This window comes from Oncorhynchus tshawytscha, unplaced genomic scaffold (assembly GCF_018296145.1).
Source record: "Oncorhynchus tshawytscha isolate Ot180627B unplaced genomic scaffold, Otsh_v2.0 Un_contig_7275_pilon_pilon, whole genome shotgun sequence".
Taxonomy (NCBI): Eukaryota; Metazoa; Chordata; class Actinopteri; order Salmoniformes; family Salmonidae; genus Oncorhynchus; species Oncorhynchus tshawytscha.
The window spans coordinates 1-18,348 of NW_024607187.1; the positions used below are offsets into that span (position 1 = coordinate 1).

The 18,348-nt window shown below is 42.1% G+C and overlaps 1 protein-coding gene and 1 long non-coding RNA gene across 2 annotated transcripts; one reads left to right on the plus strand and one right to left on the minus strand.

Annotated features, from left to right (window-relative positions):
• Window positions 1-3,000: 3,000 nt before the first annotated feature.
• Window positions 3,001-6,499, minus strand: LOC112241547. The gene is made up of 2 exons (XR_006081093.1): window positions 6,318-6,499; window positions 3,001-3,834 (listed from the first exon to the last, which is right to left on the minus strand). It is a non-coding gene; the product is annotated as an uncharacterized LOC112241547 (long non-coding RNA).
• Window positions 6,500-11,860: 5,361 nt separating this feature from the next.
• On the plus strand, window positions 11,861-13,679 carry LOC112241544 (fish-egg lectin; the record flags this gene model as incomplete). Its single annotated transcript, XM_042312402.1, is given in 5 exon segments — window positions 11,861-11,930; window positions 12,057-12,290; window positions 12,479-12,696; window positions 12,827-12,945; window positions 13,408-13,679. Coding segments are annotated over 5 exon segments (768 nt in total). The 5' UTR covers window positions 11,861-11,875.
• Between the last annotated feature and the right edge of the window lie 4,669 nt (window positions 13,680-18,348).

Genomic DNA, 18,348 nt, shown 5'->3' on the forward strand with positions numbered 1-18,348 from the left:
AAAAAGGTGCTATATAGAGCCTTAAGTGTTCTTCGGCTGTCCCCAATGGAGAACCCGTTGAATAACCCTTTTCCAGGTAGAACCCTTTCCTCATAGGTTTCTACATGGAATCCAAAAGATTTCTACTCGTTCTAAGCATTTAGAGCGCATTCATCCTATCATTTTCATGGACTGTTTCAGTGACAGCATGGACAGCTACATGGAGGGCTATCTCCATATGATATTCTTCTTTTGACACCAAAGCCTAATGAGTTGAGCTCACAGACACAAAGACACATAAACAAAGCACAAAGAGAATAACACATGAGTAGAGTACACTGACAACAAGGAGGATAAAATTATGGAGCCAAACTCATGATCAATTCCAAGTTGATCAAGCATGTTTCAGATGGTAACTTACCATGACTGATGACCAGGAGTCAGAGGACCAATAGGATGGCTGCAGAGGCTCTCATGATGTCTCTGTAGATCTACAGTGTCATGACGTTGGCCTCTTTGGGTATAGCAAGCCCCATCCCCCTATCCCTGCCTCCCCCTTGCCTCCTTCAACTAGGTTGCTGTGGTCAGAGAGACATCGTAAATTCCTGAGGATCTCCTCATGGACACACAGTATAGAGAGAGTCAATTTTCATAGAGAACAGAGCAATTCCTTCCACCTCACAGAACTTTCATGTTCCGGAGAAAGTATAAAAGATCGGTGAAGAATCCAGCTATGAACTGGTCCATTTTTCACAACTTGGGGAAGCTCATGGGAGACGGTGTGTCCACATTACCATAACGCTTTTTATATAATAGCCTCAGATATGAGGTTTACATCTAATTGTTGTATAAGATGAATGAGTGAGTATGATACTGTTTGTAAAATTGTGTAATATGATTTTGGACTGTTTAATGGAAGAAAAACTCAAAAAGGGGATTGGAGTTAACTAAATCAGAGGACCGCTCCTGAGCCCAGTTAGAGTCAGGTGTCCTGGGACAGCCCTTTTCTGCCATTCAGAATAAAACCCAACCTTGAGAAATTATCACCAGACCATGTTTCTCTCAATCATGGGAGTACAAAGGCTGTAGACCATTGCTGAATCTTTTAACCATACCACATGGTTAAACTCTTAGACTATCGATACCGACAGAATAAGAACAAGTCTTTGATATTAATTACTAGTCTGCAGCTAGGATTTCGGAATTATTGAATGCGAAGAACGACAACCGCCGAAACATCAATTCTATAACAAATGTCACTCTGAACTATCCCCTCTAACCACAACCGAGGGAGAGAGACGGACAATTCTACGAAAGAAACAAACTTTTCACCAGCGATCAAGACGACACACTGAGCGTAAATATATATATATTGATTGCAATTGTTCCTGAATGAGTGAGCGTTCATGTGTAAAGTATTAGCAGTAATAACCGAGGTGGTGTGGTATATGGCGTTGCGTCCTGCATAAGAACAGCCCTTAACCGTGGTATAATGGCCATATACACTATAAACCCCTGAGGTGCCTTATTGTTATTATAAACTGATTACCAATGTATTTCGAGCAGTAAAAATATATGTTTTGTGTCTGTCACCACTCAGTTTATAAGATGAATTAATCAATCACTGTACATGCAAAAGCACAGCAAGAAAAAAATATATTAAAACAAACAATTCAAAAAATTAACTGCAATAGAGAATGCTGGCAAATATGATAATGATGGGCGTGGTCAGACCAGCTTGACCAACATAGACGAGCATGGACCAGCTTGGTCCTCAGCATACCAGCATCACCATTATTATGTGTGTCCAAAACACAGTGAAGGCTGGTCACCAGGGTCCAAAACACAGCGACAGCTGGTCACCAGGGTCCAAAACACAGCGAAGGCTAGTCACTAGGGTCCAAGACACAGCGAAGGCTAGTCACCAGGGTCCAAAACACAGCGAAGGCTAGTCACTAGGGTCCAAAACACAGCGAAGGCTAGTCACTAGGGTCCAAAACACAGCGAAGGCTAGTCACCAGGGTCCAAAACACAGCGAAGGCTGGTCCAGTTCTACGTGGAATCAAAAAGGGTTCTCTTATGGGGATAGCCGAAGAACCCTTTTGGAACCTTTTTTGTATGGATGAATTGATCAATGAATGAACCTATTTCAAGGCTGTAGTCATGAAGATCCTACCAGCATGCTGTTTGACAAAATCCATTAATGTGTAGAGAATCAAGATCACCAGTGGGCTGGAGTTCCTTTTGTATTAAATTTAGTATACAGTTTTTCTCCATTAACCTGGTATTATGAACAGTGGGAGCTTTACACTTTCTTCAATTGGCAGACACACTTTCCCAGGATTTGGAAAAAGTGGATTTGTACAGAATTCTAATCATGAAAAAAAAAACAGTCAGCCAAGATAAATAAGGAAACACTTCAAGACAGCCTTGGAACGCATTAGTTTTCTCAAGGTGTTGTTTCATCTGACCATGCACGGTAGGAGCACTCTTGGCAGCCATGTTAACTTTAAGAAGAAAATTGAAATAGGAATAATCCTTGCCACCACACCCTTCTAGACAACCTGTGACTAAAGCAGCGTTTCCCAAAATCGGTCCTGGGGACCCAAGGGGTGCACGTTTTGGTTTTTGCCCTAGCACTACACAGCTAATTCAAATAATTAAAGCTTGATGATAAGTTCATTATTTGAATCAGCTGTGTATTGGTAGGACAAAAATCCCCAAAACGTCCACCCGTTGGGGTCCCCAAGACCGGGTTTGGGAAAAGCTGGACTAAAGACTATAGTGCAGGGGTAGGCAACCCAGGTCCTGGAATGCTGCAGGGGACTCATTTATCAACCGTGCTTAGGCACAAATCTGTGCGTAAACCATGAATTTCCATGCAGAAAATGTGTGTAAACTTACAAACAACCATGACCATGCCTATGCACGGTGCCAAGTGGTGGGACAAGGGAGATGCTTGTCAAACATATATTTTCCCATTCTATGCTGAAAATGTGTGAAATATTGACAATAATTAAATCATTTTTCAATGTAAATATATTTCCACTGTGAATTCATGCAACACATCTTCACAGGCTATATATAATTTCACCACATCAGTGCATTAGTTATGATAATAATCCATATAAAGTACTGTCATTTTTTAAATTAGAGGCAGGTGTGAAAGTGAAACCATTGTGTAAATACTATAAAAGACCGAGATAATGGGAGATCCAATGAGACTAAGATACTGGGAGATACAATGAGAGACTGAGATAATGGGCGATCCAATGAGAGACGGAGATAATGGGTGATCCAATGAGAGAGGCTGATCTTGTTCTGTTGGAAGATGTGGCATACGCTGCATTTCACAGAGAGAGTGTTTTCAGAGACTGGTGGGACTTATTTAACAGAATGTACAGATTGGTTCATCAGATATCGTTTACCAACTGTCCAACTGTTGCCTGCCGTATAGTCACCTGAAGCTCCACGACAGCACCATGCCAGCCAGTGTTCTGCATGCCCCAGGTGCCCTGGTTTTTTAACAATGTTTGGTACATACAGGGACAACAGGGAGGGTAGCAGTTGTTCTGCCTCAGGTTCAAGGAGTCATGCCATTTCACTGAAACTTCCCCAGAGATGGTTCCTTAGCCACTGAAGATCTTTCTCTGTGGGCTCTTGGGACAGAGGGTTGTAGTCTTCGGCTCGGTATATGTCTTCCACTGACTGCACCTGGTTGGGCACGGCTGGCTTCCTCCACTCGCATTACACATCTGTACAGCCGATATTGTGAACTGGCAAAATAGGCTGCATGGCTAAACTCATGAGGTCCACGGAGGCATTTGCATGTGATAGAGAGAATCCTCAGGCCACCTATAGAGAAATGACAAGAGGAAGGATGTTACGTGTCACATGCCTTTCAATGCATGACTGTGAAAACCTTGAAATGCATTTGTTGTAAGAAATGTTCTATATCAATAAAGTTTGATTTGACTGATGACATTACAGCTGTAGAATATTTAATAAACTGTAATTTTCACACAAGGACAAGTAGTTTTTCCACAAACATTTAATTGATAACTTGGGATTTTATTACTTGATATATCAATCATATAATGGGAAAGATCCTATAAAACATTCTAGAACTGAGTCATGACTCAGAGTCATAATGTAAGTGTGGTATCTGGGGTAATTCGGTTAATGATGATATAATTGTTTAAGTGGCTGTTTCCTTGTAAAATGTTGACAGCTGTATAAAACACATTATATTGCTAAGATGCTCATATTTAACTTCATAGCTACACACCAACACAGGATAAACTTTATCCCTCATGCTGGCCCTGACCAAACCGGTTAGTTGCCCCTCACTATAGCTGCACTTCTCCACATGTCCAGACATCTAGTGGTCTTCTCCACATGTCCAGACTTCTAGTGGTCTTCTCCACATGACCAGACTTCTAGTGGTCTTCTCCACATGTCCAGACTTCTAGTGGTCTTCTCCACATGTCCAGACTTCTAGTGGTCTTCTCCACATGGCCAGACTTCTAGTGGTCTTCTCCACATGGCCAGACTTCTAGTGGTCTTCTCCACATAGCCAGACTTCTAGTGGTCTTCTCCACATGTCCAGACTTCTAGTGGACTTCTCCACATGGCCAGACTTCTAGTGGTCTTCTCCACATGGCCAGACTTCTAGTGGTCTTCTCCACATGTCCAGACTTCTAGTGGTCTTCTCCACATGTCCAGACTTCTAGTGGTCTTCTCCACATGACCAGACTTCTAGTGGTCTTCTCCACATGTCCAGACTTCTAGTGGTCTTCTCCACATGTCCAGACTTCTAGTGGTCTTCTCCACATGGCCAGACTTCTAGTGGTCTTCTCCACATGGCCAGACTTCTAGTGGTCTTCTCCACATAGCCAGACTTCTAGTGGTCTTCTCCACATGTCCAGACTTCTAGTGGACTTCTCCACATGGCCAGACTTCTAGTGGTCTTCTCCACATGGCCAGACTTCTAGTGGTCTTCTCCACATAGCCAGACTTCTAGTGGTCTTCTCCACATGTCCAGACTTCTAGTGGTCAAGGTCTGAAATAGACACCAAAATAGACATACAAAGTCGACATACTGTACAAACAATTATCTAGGTTAAGTAAACCAATTTTTTGTGTATCTACTGCTCTGTATGGCTAACTAGCTAAAGTGTAGTCAGTGGCTAGCTAAGACAGAGATAGGGGAATGAAGAAGTTCAACACTATAGAATTATTTTCTATACAGAACATGGATTCATCATGGATTGGGCAAACGTTTCTGATCACGCTTGTGAACAGTAGCTGACATTGTTGGCTAGAAATTACGTGCAGGGGCTTCCTGCAGGAATAGGTAGTCTTCCTGAGGTCTTCTCTGTTGCTAATTAGCATTTTGAAAATATTTGAAAGAAAAGTTGAGGCGAATATTGATCAAACTAATCTTGTCCGAGAGAGAAATACATGGTTATCAAAACGTCACACCAAGATAAGCCTACACCAATCACATAGTGAATTTTACAAACACGTCAAATGAAGTATGTGAAGAATGGAAAAACAATTGGAACCATTTCCGTGTCTGACCATTTTATGGGTATTATGATGCGTCCACTGTGCCAGACTATACCACTTTTGTACTTAGCAACCTCATCAAACAGCTCTACAAATATGCCACCTACCAAGTACAGTAGCCGGGTCACAAAGGAAAACAACAGAAGCTTTAAAATCACTTTTATCATGGTATTGTGATGTAGTTATGTCATTGAGCTGTTCTTGTCTATTAATGTTCTGCATTATGTTGTCGTAGCATTGACTATCATTAAATGTGAAGACTGTATATTATCAAATCTCTATGTGTAATTTAATTACGAGATTAAACTAATCATGTAACTTTAACTAGGAAGTCGGGCACCACGGGAAAATGTTTAAAGAGCATTTATTTCCTGAATTAACTCTTCCGGTATTTTCATATCTTATCAATTACAGTCACTTAATGTATTATTACATCATTCTCATTACTGATCGTCGCAAACCCTAGGAAATCGGCACGAACCATAACATAAATCATGAATCAGCAATATACAAATTGGCTTAATTATTTATTTACTAACTAATCAATCACAGAATTACATAAACACACACACAAATAGGTTATACATTGGTTACTGACATGATAGAAAAGTCCCTAGTGGGTTATGACGGCTTGGTAGACAAAGGAAAGGGATGGGGATAGCTCAAGAGCGGGACACTCAAAGTTTCTAACTACACTCATGGAAATGCTAATACTTTTAAAATGAACAACTGCTCATTCGAAAATAAACTTCAATTGACATATTTACGAGTGTATGCCTTTTGTCCCTCGCTGATTGCTGGTCCGTCTGCTGTATAGTCAATCATCAGAGAGTCTCTGGTTGCGTTCCCCAGAAGTCCCAAGGTCTTTTGTGGTTGTAGTTGTTATAATGGTAAGTGTCAGGAGTCCTTTATAAGCACTCGCCTTGGAGGGCGGTTCCATCCCTTTTGTCCCAATGTCTGTGCTCACGTGGGCGTGGTTACTGACTGGGTAAAACTACACGAAAGACAATTCTCATTTAGGAGGCTAACATCATATTACATTTTCTCACAAATAGTTTCATATTCAATCATATATTTTATACAACGATCAGATGCCAACTCGATAATTGAGAAGTGTACACAACCAAAGATACAATAATGTGTGTTAGCTGTCCTTCATGAGATCACCACATGAAACAAACGTGACATGACAGTTCCTTAAATGTCCATGGACAATTCCCACATTCTCAAAAATAGAAATATTGTTTAATTGGGGATTAGGAGTTTTGGCAAGAAGAATGCCTTTGTTCTCGATAGGCTCTCTCCCTCAATACTCCATGGCAGCGAAGAGAGTTTCTCCCAGGAATTTATGAGCGTTGTGAAACCTGTGGTGGGAGAGAGAGTGAGAGAGGGGGTGAGCTACGATATAAACCCAAAAGGGCCACGTCGTGACAATGTCATGTTTCATGTTTTGTGTGGACCTCAGGAAGAGTAGTTGCTGCTTTTGCAACAGCTAATGGGATCCTAATACAAACTTCTTTTTTAAATTATTGTTAAATACAATTTTTTTTAAGGGCTTGAAGGGCATTCTAGAGTGTGCATTATTTCTCTATAGCACACAGTATATCAGCATGGTAGATTTCAATGGCAAATTCATGCCTACATGTTCTATGCTTGAGCTGCTTTTGAGCCTGCAAAAGTCAAATTGAAAACCTTATTGGCCTAGGACTGATGGTTTGTTTAGCTAAACTGGTAAGTCTCTGTTTGGTTACCAAGACAACTATGGTAGCTATCTAGTAAACTACTTCAGTGGATGTTGAACACAATTCTACCTATAAATGAACACATTACTAGCAGCAAAATGTGTTAATTTACAGCAATGTTATTACATGGATAATCAACTCTAGGCTCTGTAAAATAATGCAACTCCGTGGAAGGTCAGTTCCACGCCGCTAGTTCCTTTCACGTTGTTCATTATTTCCCATAGAACGCATATCCCCTCGTTGATTATCCCTTACATAACGCCCCCAAAAAGTCTGTGGTGGTTATAGTGTTAATATCCCCATGTCATCAATAGAGCCTTCTGGGAGACTTTTTCAGCAGGGTGTAAAAACTTTTGGGCATGGTCATGGTTTTGCTGTGCTTCAGAGGCCATCTTTTATAACCTATTCCGGCTCTGGGGCTGTTATTCCCTCCACCACATATAAGAGATGGATTGGTGGTGTCTGTACGAACAATAACTGTAACCATGCTTTCACTGATCACAATTGTTGATAGTCCCATATAGATGGTCATACTATCTAAATAATCATTCATCTTTATTCCTTGATTAAATCAAATCAAATGTTGTGTGTCACGTGTTGTGTCACAAAGTAACGAATAACTAAAGAGCAGCAGTAAAATAACAAGAGTCAATATTACTTAAATTACCTAGACTAACCGGTGACCCCGCACAGAGTCAATGTGCGGGGGCACCGGTTAGTCTAGGTAATTTAAGTAATATGTACATGTAGGTAGAGTTATTAAAGTTACTATGCATATATAATAACAGAGAGTAGCAGCAGCATAGAAGATATGGGGGGGAGCAATGCAAAAAGTCTGGGTAGCTATTTGATTAAATGTTCAGGAGTCTTATGGCTTGGGGGTAGACGCGGTTTAGAAGCCTATTGGCCCTAGACTTGGTGCTCGGTACCGCTTGCCGTGCAGTAGCAGAGTGAATAGTCTATGACTAGGGTGGCTGCAGTCTTTGACAATTGTTAGGGCCTTCCTATAACACCACCTGGTATAGAGGTCCTAGATGGCAGGAAGCTTGGCCCTGGTGATTAACACCTCATCTATCATATTGTAGGGGTATTTATTAGAGAGGGGTAAAGATAAAGATTTTGTTCGGGCGCCAGGCAGGTATTAACCCTGCTGAAAGGAAAAGAGTAGAATAGAGAGCGTACCACTACCAGACCCACACACATCAGCAGAAGAGACTGCCTAGAGTGTAGCCTGTTTACCAGATAGCCAGTGGAGAGAAGAGAGAAGACACACCATATAAACCCACGTCACAGCACAGGGGTAACCCCACCAATAATACCTCATACTATAATAATAATAATAATAATAATAATGGCAGAGCAGTTGAACGGCAACTTCATAGAAACAATTTACAAGAAAGAACCCAGTCATCAGAGGATTTGCAATAATCTGCATTACCTTCCAGTGGAGGAGTGCAGAGGGTATGAATGTGGGGGGTGTTCATAGACACAACAAAGGCCTTAAAAATGTCCACAATCTCCTCGGCCACATGTCATTAGTAAACCCCACCTCAATACAGTTCAAATAACAATACACAACTTACAAGCAACCCAAATACTTCTGTCAGGGCAATAATAGTCCAGCTCTAATGAACTTCAATGGGAAGTGCATTTGAAAAATAGAAAGTCTGCTGCAGGGTAAAGCACTGTAATGATAGAGGGAAGAGAAAGAGAGATCTTAGCTGTTGACTTGCAGTTGTACTGGCTTGCAGTTGTACTGTCTGACCGTCTGATGGTTTATTGGCTTGTATGTCAAAGCTTCGCAGCAATGTTGCTACTAAACCATACGATCCAACAAGGACTTCTGCAGCATAGCACACACACACACACACACACACACACACACACACACACACACACACACACACACACACACACACACACACACACACACACACAATCAAACTGTCGCGCCAACCAAGAGCTCCACCCCAGTGAGCTGAAAGAGCTGTCTTTATTTCCTCCTTCCTTACTGCTGATGAGGTCTTAAAGTGTCAGCGCATGGTGAAGGCTCCGTGCAGGATTTCGCCACAATATGATCATATCTCATATTGTGCGTTTGTGTGTGTGTATGTGCATGCATGGTTGTGTGTGTGTGCGGTGGGAATTATATCCACCTCCCATTAACTTTACCTTGGAACAGGTTGTTTGTCCTCCTCCTGTTAACTTTACCTTGGAACAGGTTGTTTGTCCTCCTCCTGTTAACTTTACCTTGGAACAGGTTGTTTGTCAAATGTAAATAGCTCATTGACACTTTTATATTATTATTGTGTCTTTGTGTGGGAGAGGGTGGGGTTATATCCTCCTGCCAACTTCTCCTTGGAACAGGTTGTTTGTCCTCCTCCTGTCAACTTCTCCTTGGAACAGGTTGTTTGTCCTCCTCCTGTCAACTTCTCCTTGGAACAGGTTGTTTGTCCTCCTCCTGTCAACTTCTCCTTGGAACAGGTTGTTTGTCCTCCTCCTGTCAACTTCTCCTTGGAACAGGTTGTTTGTCCTCCTCCTGTTAACTTCTCCTTGGAACAGGTTGTTTGTCCTCCTCCTGTCAACTTCTCCTTGGAACAGGTTGTTTGTCCTCCTCCTGTCAACTTCTCCTTGGAACAGGTTGTTTGTCCTCCTCCTGTCAACTTTTCCTTGGAACAGGTTGTTTGTCCTCCCCTGTCAACTTCTCCTTGAACAGGTTGTTTATCCTTCCTGTGTCTTCTCCTTGGAACAGGTTGTTTGTCCTCCTCCTGTCAACTTTTCCTTGGAACAGGTTGTTTGTCCTCCTCCTGTCAACTTTTCCTTGGAACAGGTTGTTTGTCCTCCTCCTGTCAACTTTTCCTTGGAACAGGTTGTTTGTCCTCCTCCTGTCAACTTCTCCTTGGAACAGGTTGTTTGTCCTCCTCCTGTCAACTTCTCCTTGGAACAGGTTGTTTGTCCTCCTCCTGTCAACTTTTCCTTGGAACAGGTTGTTTGTCCTCCTCCTGTTAACTTTTCCTTGGAACAGGTTGTTTGTCCTCCTCCTGTTAACTTTTCCTTGGAACAGGTTGTTTGTCCTCCTCCTGTCAACTTCTCCTTGGAACAGGTTGTTTGTCCTCCTCCTGTCAACTTCTCCTTGGAACAGGTTGTTTGTCCTCCTCCTGTCAACTTCTCCTTGGAACAGGTTGTTTGTCCTCCTCCTGTCAACTTCTCCTTGGAACAGGTTGTTTGTCCTCCTCCTGTCAACTTCTCCTTGGAACAGGTTGTTTGTCCTCCTCCTGTCAACTTCTCCTTGGAACAGGTTGTTTGTCCTCCTCCTGTTAACTTTCCTTGGAACAGGTTGTTTGTCCTCCTCCTATTAATTGTGTCTTTCCTTGGAACAGGTTGTTTGTCCTCCTCCTGTCAACTTCTCCTTGGAACAGGTTGTTTGTCCTCCTCCTGTCAACTTCTCCTTGGAACAGGTTGTTTGTCCTCCTCCTGTCAACTTCTCCTTGGAACAGGTTGTTTGTCCTCCTCCTGTCAACTTCTCCTTGGAACAGGTTGTTTGTCCTCCTCCTGTCAACTTCTCCTTGGAACAGGTTGTTTGTCCTCCTCCTGTTAACTTTTCCTTGGAACAGGTTGTTTGTCCTCCTCCTGTCAACTTTTCCTTGGAACAGGTTGTTTGTCTCCTCCTCCTGTCAACTTTCCTTGGAACAGGTTGTTTGAACAGGTGGAACAGGTTGTTTGTCCTCCTCCTGTCAACTTCTCCTTGGAACAGGTTGTTTGTCCTCCTCCTGTCAACTTCTCCTTGGAACAGGTTGTTTGTCCTCCTCCTGTCAACTTCTCCTTGGAACAGGTTGTTTGTCCTCCTCCTGTCAACTTCTCCTTGGAACAGGTTGTTTGTCCTCCTCCTGTCAACTTCTCCTTGGAACAGGTTGTTTGTCCTCCTCCTGTTAACTTCTCCTTGGAACAGGTTGTTTGTCCTCCTTTTATATTATTATTGTGTCCTGTTAACTCCTGCCAACTTCTCCTTGGAACAGGTTGTTTGTCCTCCTCCTGTCAACTTCTCCTTGGAACAGGTTGTTTGTCCTCCTCCTGTCAACTTCTCCTTGGAACAGGTTGTTTGTCCTCCTCCTGTCAACTTCTCCTTGGAACAGGTTGTTTGTCCTCCTCCTGTTAACTTTTCCTTGGAACAGGTTGTTTGTCCTCCTCCTGTCAACTTTTCCTTGGAACAGGTTGTTTGTCCTCCTCCTGTTAACTTCTCCTTGGAACAGGTTGTTTGTCCTCCTCCTGTCAACTTCTCCTTGGAACAGGTTGTTTGTCCTCCTCCTGTCAACTTTTCCTTGGAACAGGTTGTTTGTCCTCCTCCTGTCAACTTCTCCTTGGAACAGGTTGTTTGTCCTCCTCCTGTCAACTTCTCCTTGGAACAGGTTGTTTGTCCTCCTCCTGTTAACTTTTCCTTGGAACAGGTTTTTTGTCAAATATAAATAGCTCATTAATAATTATTTTATGGGGGTTGCTGTTTGCAAGGCTATATATATGAGGGGACAAAGTATGTGTTCAACCAAACTGCAACCAGACTTATACCGTAGATCTACTGAGACATCATGAGAGCCACTCCAGCCATCCTATTGATCCTTTGTCTCCTAGCTGCCAGTCATGGTAAGTAACCATCATCTTAAACATGCTTGATCAACTTCGAATTGGTCATCAAGTTGGCTCCATAATGTCATCCTCCTTTTTACTGGTTTGCTTTACTCATGTGTCATTGATCTGGTGTCTCCATAGCCTGGGACTGTCAGCCTGTAGTGGATATCAAGAATCTGATGCAGATCGATGCAGGACTGGGGCAAGTGGTTGCTACGAACACAAGTCAAACCCCCTACTACCTAGTAGGTGATAAATGGATCCCCCTGCCTGGTTCCCTGAAGCATATCACTGTAGGACCAGCAGGGATCTGGGGTATCAACAAGGCAGACTCAATCTACAAGTATGTGGCTGGTAACTGGGTGCAAGCTGCAGGTTAGTGGAGAGAATTACTCAATATTTATCCAGAGGACACCTGCTTCTTAGCTTTCCTGATACCATCAGGCTGTTGAAAAAATGATTCATGTTTTACAGGTTTAACGTAATGCCATTGTAAGTCATTTGGCAGAACTCACAGATACGCACTTCATGTTTGCTTGTCTGTCTGTCTTTGTGGTCTTCAGGCAGTCTGAAGCAAGTGGATGCTGGGGGCAACCAGTTTATTGTGGGGGTCTACATGAAAGATACTTCATTCTGTCTGACAAGTAGTGCCACAGTTGGCTACAAGGGTCCAGGCTCACCTCTTCCATGGACAGGATTGCCAGGAGCTGTGAAGTACTACAGCTGTGGACCCTTTGGGTGCTGGGCAGTCAACAAGAATGATGATATCTTCTTAATGAGTGTAAGATCTGGGAAAGAGTGTGAGAGCTGGAGCAGAGTAGTAGAGGATGGAGAGTGTCAGTTATTTTAAAACTGTTTCATATTATATCTGTTGAAATTGTCCTAAAACCCTGATTGAATCTGTTTTCCAGCTGAATCAAGACTGCCAAAACAACGGGTGGAGTCACATTGATGGCAAGCTTTCCATGATTGAAGTGGCAACTGATGGTAGTGTCTTTGGGGTCACCTCTGCGGGTAGTGTTTATACCAGGTAAGGTTGCTACTGAACTATGTGTATGGTTCCACCCTTTTTACACATTATTTCAACACATGATTAAATCATTTTAAAATGACTTGTAATAATAACTTGAATGATAACTCTCATCCTTACTGTACATGCTTTGTGAAGCAAATTTTTTAAAATTTAAAATCTAAACTTATAATAGACTTGTAAATAAATGTGTAGACCGTGTATGGTAAAACATGTAAAAGTTGGATCTCCTTTGAAGCTACAGTTTGGGATACAAAAATCTATGACTATATACAATTATATAAGTCTAACAATGTATGCACTTTATAAAACCTTTATGAGCTTTAAATGTGAAACGCCATTTTCAAATAGTGTATGTTGATGTTAGGGTGGTGCTGGAGATTATTAATATGAAGTAGCAACATTTAGAAATGTCCCTTAAAGCTCATGAGGCATGTGAACCCACCTCCTTCTTCAACACAGAGACGGCATCACAGCCAGTAAACCAGAAGGCACTGGATGGAGCCATATGCCAATGTGCATGATAATGAAGCATGTGACCTACGACCTGGGCCGTCTTTGGGTCGTCTCCAAGTCCGGCTTCGCCATGGTGTGCACACATTAGCTTCTCCTTTGCAGCTGAAGGCCATTCAGAATCTGACAAGTTCACTTGCTATCTCATTGATGTTGATTTCTGGAAGAGCCTTCTGCTTGAGAAATGTTTATGTTATTTCACAAGATCCCTTAATACAAAACCAAAATTTATTTAACTATACTTTTTTCAGTACCTTATCTCTATCAATATTAAATCAATGATCTTATTGAGATGATAAAAATGTTTGGTGAAGATTTATTCTCACACACTTTTTATGGATATCTTTAAGAAATGGCTTTCTTCTTGCCACTCTTCCATAAAGGCCAGATTTGTGCAATATACGACTGATTGTTGTCCGATGGACAGAGTCTCCCACCTCAGCTGTAGATCTCTGCAGCTGATCATGGGCCTCTTGGCTGCATCTCTGATCAGTCTTCTCCTTGTATGAGCTGAAAGTTTAGAGGGACGGCCAGGTCTTGGTAGATTTGCAGTGGTCTGATACTCCTTCCATTTCAATATTATCGCTTGCACAGTGCTCCTTGGGATGTTTAAAGCTTGGGAAATCTTTTTGTACCCAAATCCGGCTTTAAACTTCTTCACAACAGTATCTCGGACCTGCCTGGTGTGTTCCTTGTTCTTCATGATGCTCTCTGCGCTTTTAACGGACCTCTGAGACTATCACAGTGCAGGTGCATTTATACGGAGACTTGATTACACACAGGTGGATTGTATTTATCATCATTAGTCATTTAGGTCAACATTGGATCATTCAGAGATCCTCACTGAACTTCTGAAGAGTTTGCTGCACTGAAAGTAAAGGGGCTGAATAATTTTGCACGCCCAATTTTTCAGTTTTTGATTTGTTAAAAAAGTTTGAAATATCCAATAAATGTCGTTCCACTTCATGATTGTGTCCCACTTGTTGTTGATTCTTCACAAAAAAATACAGTTTTATATCTTTATGTTTGAAGCCTGAAATGTGGCAAAAGGTCGCAAAGTTCAAGGGGGCCGAATACTTTCGCAAGGCACTGTATTTTATATTTGAGATTCTTCAAAGTAGCCACCCTTTGCCTTGATGACAGCTTTGCACACTCTTGGCATTCTCTCAACCAGCTTCATGAGGTAGTCACCTGGAATGCATTTCAATTAACATGTGTGCCTTGTTCAAAGTTAATTTGTGGAGTTTCTTTCCTTCTTAATGCGTTTGAGTCAATCAGTTGTGTTGTGACAAGGTAGAGGTGGTATCCAGAAGACAGCCCTATTTAGTAAAAGACCGAGTGTCATGTCTGCTCTCGCTCTCCTTCCGCCAGGCTGCACAGCATTACGCACTCCTGCCACCACCATTATGCACACCTGCTTACCCTCGTCACACGCTACAGCGATTAATTGGACTCAATCACCTGTGTTATTACCTCCCCTATATCTGTCTGTTCCCCAGCTCTGTTCCCCGCTTCTGCGTTAATTGTCATATGTCATTGTGTTACCAGGTTCAGACGCTGTTCCTGTCCTGTTCCATGTCTGTGCAAAATTCAATTTTCACTCTTCATTCCTGCTTCTCATTATCAGCCTCTGTCCATATTATGGCAAGAACAGCTCAAATAAGCAAAGAGAAATGACATTCCATCATTACTTGAAAACTTCTTCAGGATCGGTGGGTCCCCCACGAAACGGTTGAGCTAACATAGGCTAATGCGATTAGCATGAGGTTGTAAGTAACAAAACATTTCCCAGGACATAGACATATCTGATATTGGCAGAAAGATTAAATTCATGTTAATCTAACTATCCACTTCACAGTAGCTATTACAGTGAAAGAATACCATGCTATTGTTTGAGGACAGTGCACAGTTTGGAACTTGAAAAGTTATTTTAATAAACAAATTAGGCACATTTGGGCAGTATTGATACACTGTGTTGAACAGAAATGCAATGGTTCATTGGACCAGTCTAAAACTGTGCACATACACTGCTGTCATCTACTGCAGAGAAAGCCTGCAAAGTTATGTCATACTTTCCAGGTCCATACCCAAACAGTTCGAACTTCTAATTTTAAAAATGAATCTCTCCAGAAATTAGTCTCTCACTGTTGCCGTCTGCTACCGACCCCCGTCAGCTCCCAGCTGTGCCTTGGACACCATTTGTGAATTGATCGCCCCCCATCTAGCTTCAGAGTTTGTTCTGTTAGATGACCTAAACTGGGATATGCTTAACACCCCGGCAGTCCTACAATCTAAGCTAGATGCCCTCAATCTCACACAAATCATCAAGGAACCCACCAGGTACAACCCTAAATCTGTAAACATGGGCACCCTCATAGATATTATCCTGACCAACTGGCCCTCCAATTACACCTCCGCTGTCTTCAATCAGGATCTCAGCGATCACTGCCTAATTGCCTGTATCCGCTACGGGTCCGCGGTCAAACAACCACCCCTCATCACTGTCAAACGCTCCCTAAAACACTTCTGCGTGCAGGCCTTTCTAATCGACCTGGCCCGGGTATCCTGGAAGGATATTGACCTCATCCCGTCAGTTGAGGATGCCTGGTCATTCTTTAAAAGTAACTTCCTCACCATCTAAGATAAGCATGCTCCGTTCAAAAAATGCAGAACTAAGAACAGAACCCTTGGTTCACTCCAGACCTGACTGCCCTCGACCAGCACAAAAACATCCTGTGGCGTACTGCAATAGCATCGGATAGGCCCCGCGATATGCAACTGTTCAGGGAAGTCAGGAACCAATACACGGAGTCAGTCAGGAAAGCAAAGGCCAGCTTTTTCAAGCAGAAATTTGCATCCTGTAGCTATAACTCCAAAAAGTTCTGGGATACTGTAAAGTCCATGGAGAACAAGAGCACCTCCTCCCAGCTGCCCACTTTACTGAGGCTAGGTAACACGGTCACCGCCGATAAATCCATGATAATCGAAAACTTCAACAAGCATCTCAACGGCTGGCCATGCCTTCCTCCTGGCTACTCCAACCTCGGCCAACAGCTCCGCCCCCCCCCCTCACCCAAGCCTCCCCAGCTTCTCCTTTACCCAAATCCAGATAGCAGATGTTCTGAAAGAGCTGCAAAACCTGGACCCATACAAATCAGCTGGGCTTGACCCTCTATTTCTGAAACTATCCGTCGCCTTTGTCGCAACCCCTATTACCAGCCTCCTCATGCCTTTTGCACATAATGTATATATACTTTTTTCTACTGTGTTATTGACTTGTTTATTGATTACTCCATGTGTAACTCTGTGTTGTCTGTTCACACTGCTATGCTTTATCTTGGCCAGGTCGCAGTTGTAAATGAGAACTTGTTCTCAACTAGCCTACCTGGTTAAATAAAGGTGAAATAAATTTTTAAAATCTAGTGGCCACAATCTTTACATCCCCTTGGCAACATAGATATCAACCAGATTGCAAGCAGCCAATGCATTATTATTCTAGTTCTACATGCTGATGTGACAATTCCTCCACCAGAGGCCAGCCGAGATCCTTCATGGTCTTTGCCCAAATTTATTTGCAATCTTTGCTAGCAAATGCGATGCTGTCTCCAATAATATTTCTACTTAATTTTTTACGTTTGTGGCGTCTCCACTTTCCAAGCGTATTCAGGAATAATTCCAAATGTTTCTCATAGGGAAGCATTGCATGTTATTTCTTGTTTTGATTCTTGCCGCACTTCCCCTCACCAATGCTTGTCAACAACATAAGCTGTATTTTCTTGACCTTGATTAAAGATCTCAAGGACACATGATTTCCTCCCCTTGTGTAGTTTGTTATTATTAGAGACCCAGATAATCTAAAGTGGGTGTTATCGTTTATAACCAATTGGACTCTGGGGCTGTAATTCACTGCACCGCGTATGAAAGATAGTGTGGTGGTGCCTGTTTACACTTTACTTGGATAATCCCAAGTAGATGTTCAGTAGATGTTCAATAACTCAACAACATTTCAACTAACTAACCCTGAACCTAAACTTAACCCTTAGCCTAACCCTAAACCTAACCCTTATCCTAACGCTGACACTAACTGTAACCTTAAACAAACATTTGCTTATCAACAGATAGTTCAATATAGATGATCTACAGATGGTAATACTGTCTAAATAAAGTGTGACCACATTCACCTTTATTCCTTGATTAAACACCTTGTCATCATATATTATATTAACAGATCTCATATATGTGTGCGTGCGTACATGTGTACGTGTTTTCCTGCCTTCTCAGGACCCCAACGTCCAAACAATTCACCTGAATGTTCTGACAAGGTAGGAAAACAATACCTTTTTACAAACACACAACATGGGGGCGTAGCAGGATGATCGGAATGCCATGAACCCAAAGGTTGTGAGTTCAAATCCCAGGTAAGGACATGTTGAATAACAATGACTGAATAAATGAACATGAACAATGTAATCATGTACGTCAGATATATAAGTTGAAAACATTGTCTGTGGAAAGCACTTTGTGTGTGTAACCAGTTGCTCATGCTTTCTTTGTTAGATGCCCGAATAATAGTTGAACAAACATAGACAAGTTGAGCAAACACAATTTTGGGCCAACTAAACATTAAGTTCTGCTAACACTTTATCTGAAAAGTTGAGTAAACAAAAAAAAGCCTTACTTAATAATAATTAGTTGAAACTACTTACATTTTTTTTTACCGTGTATATTTGACGGTCTCCCTAACATTTAGGATCTCCTTTAACATTTAGGATCTCCTTTAAACACAAACCTCACCCCTTTCTTCAGCACAGAGACGGCATCACAGCCAGTAAACCAGAGGGCACTGGATGGAGCCATATCCCAATGTGCATGCACATGAAGCATGTGAGA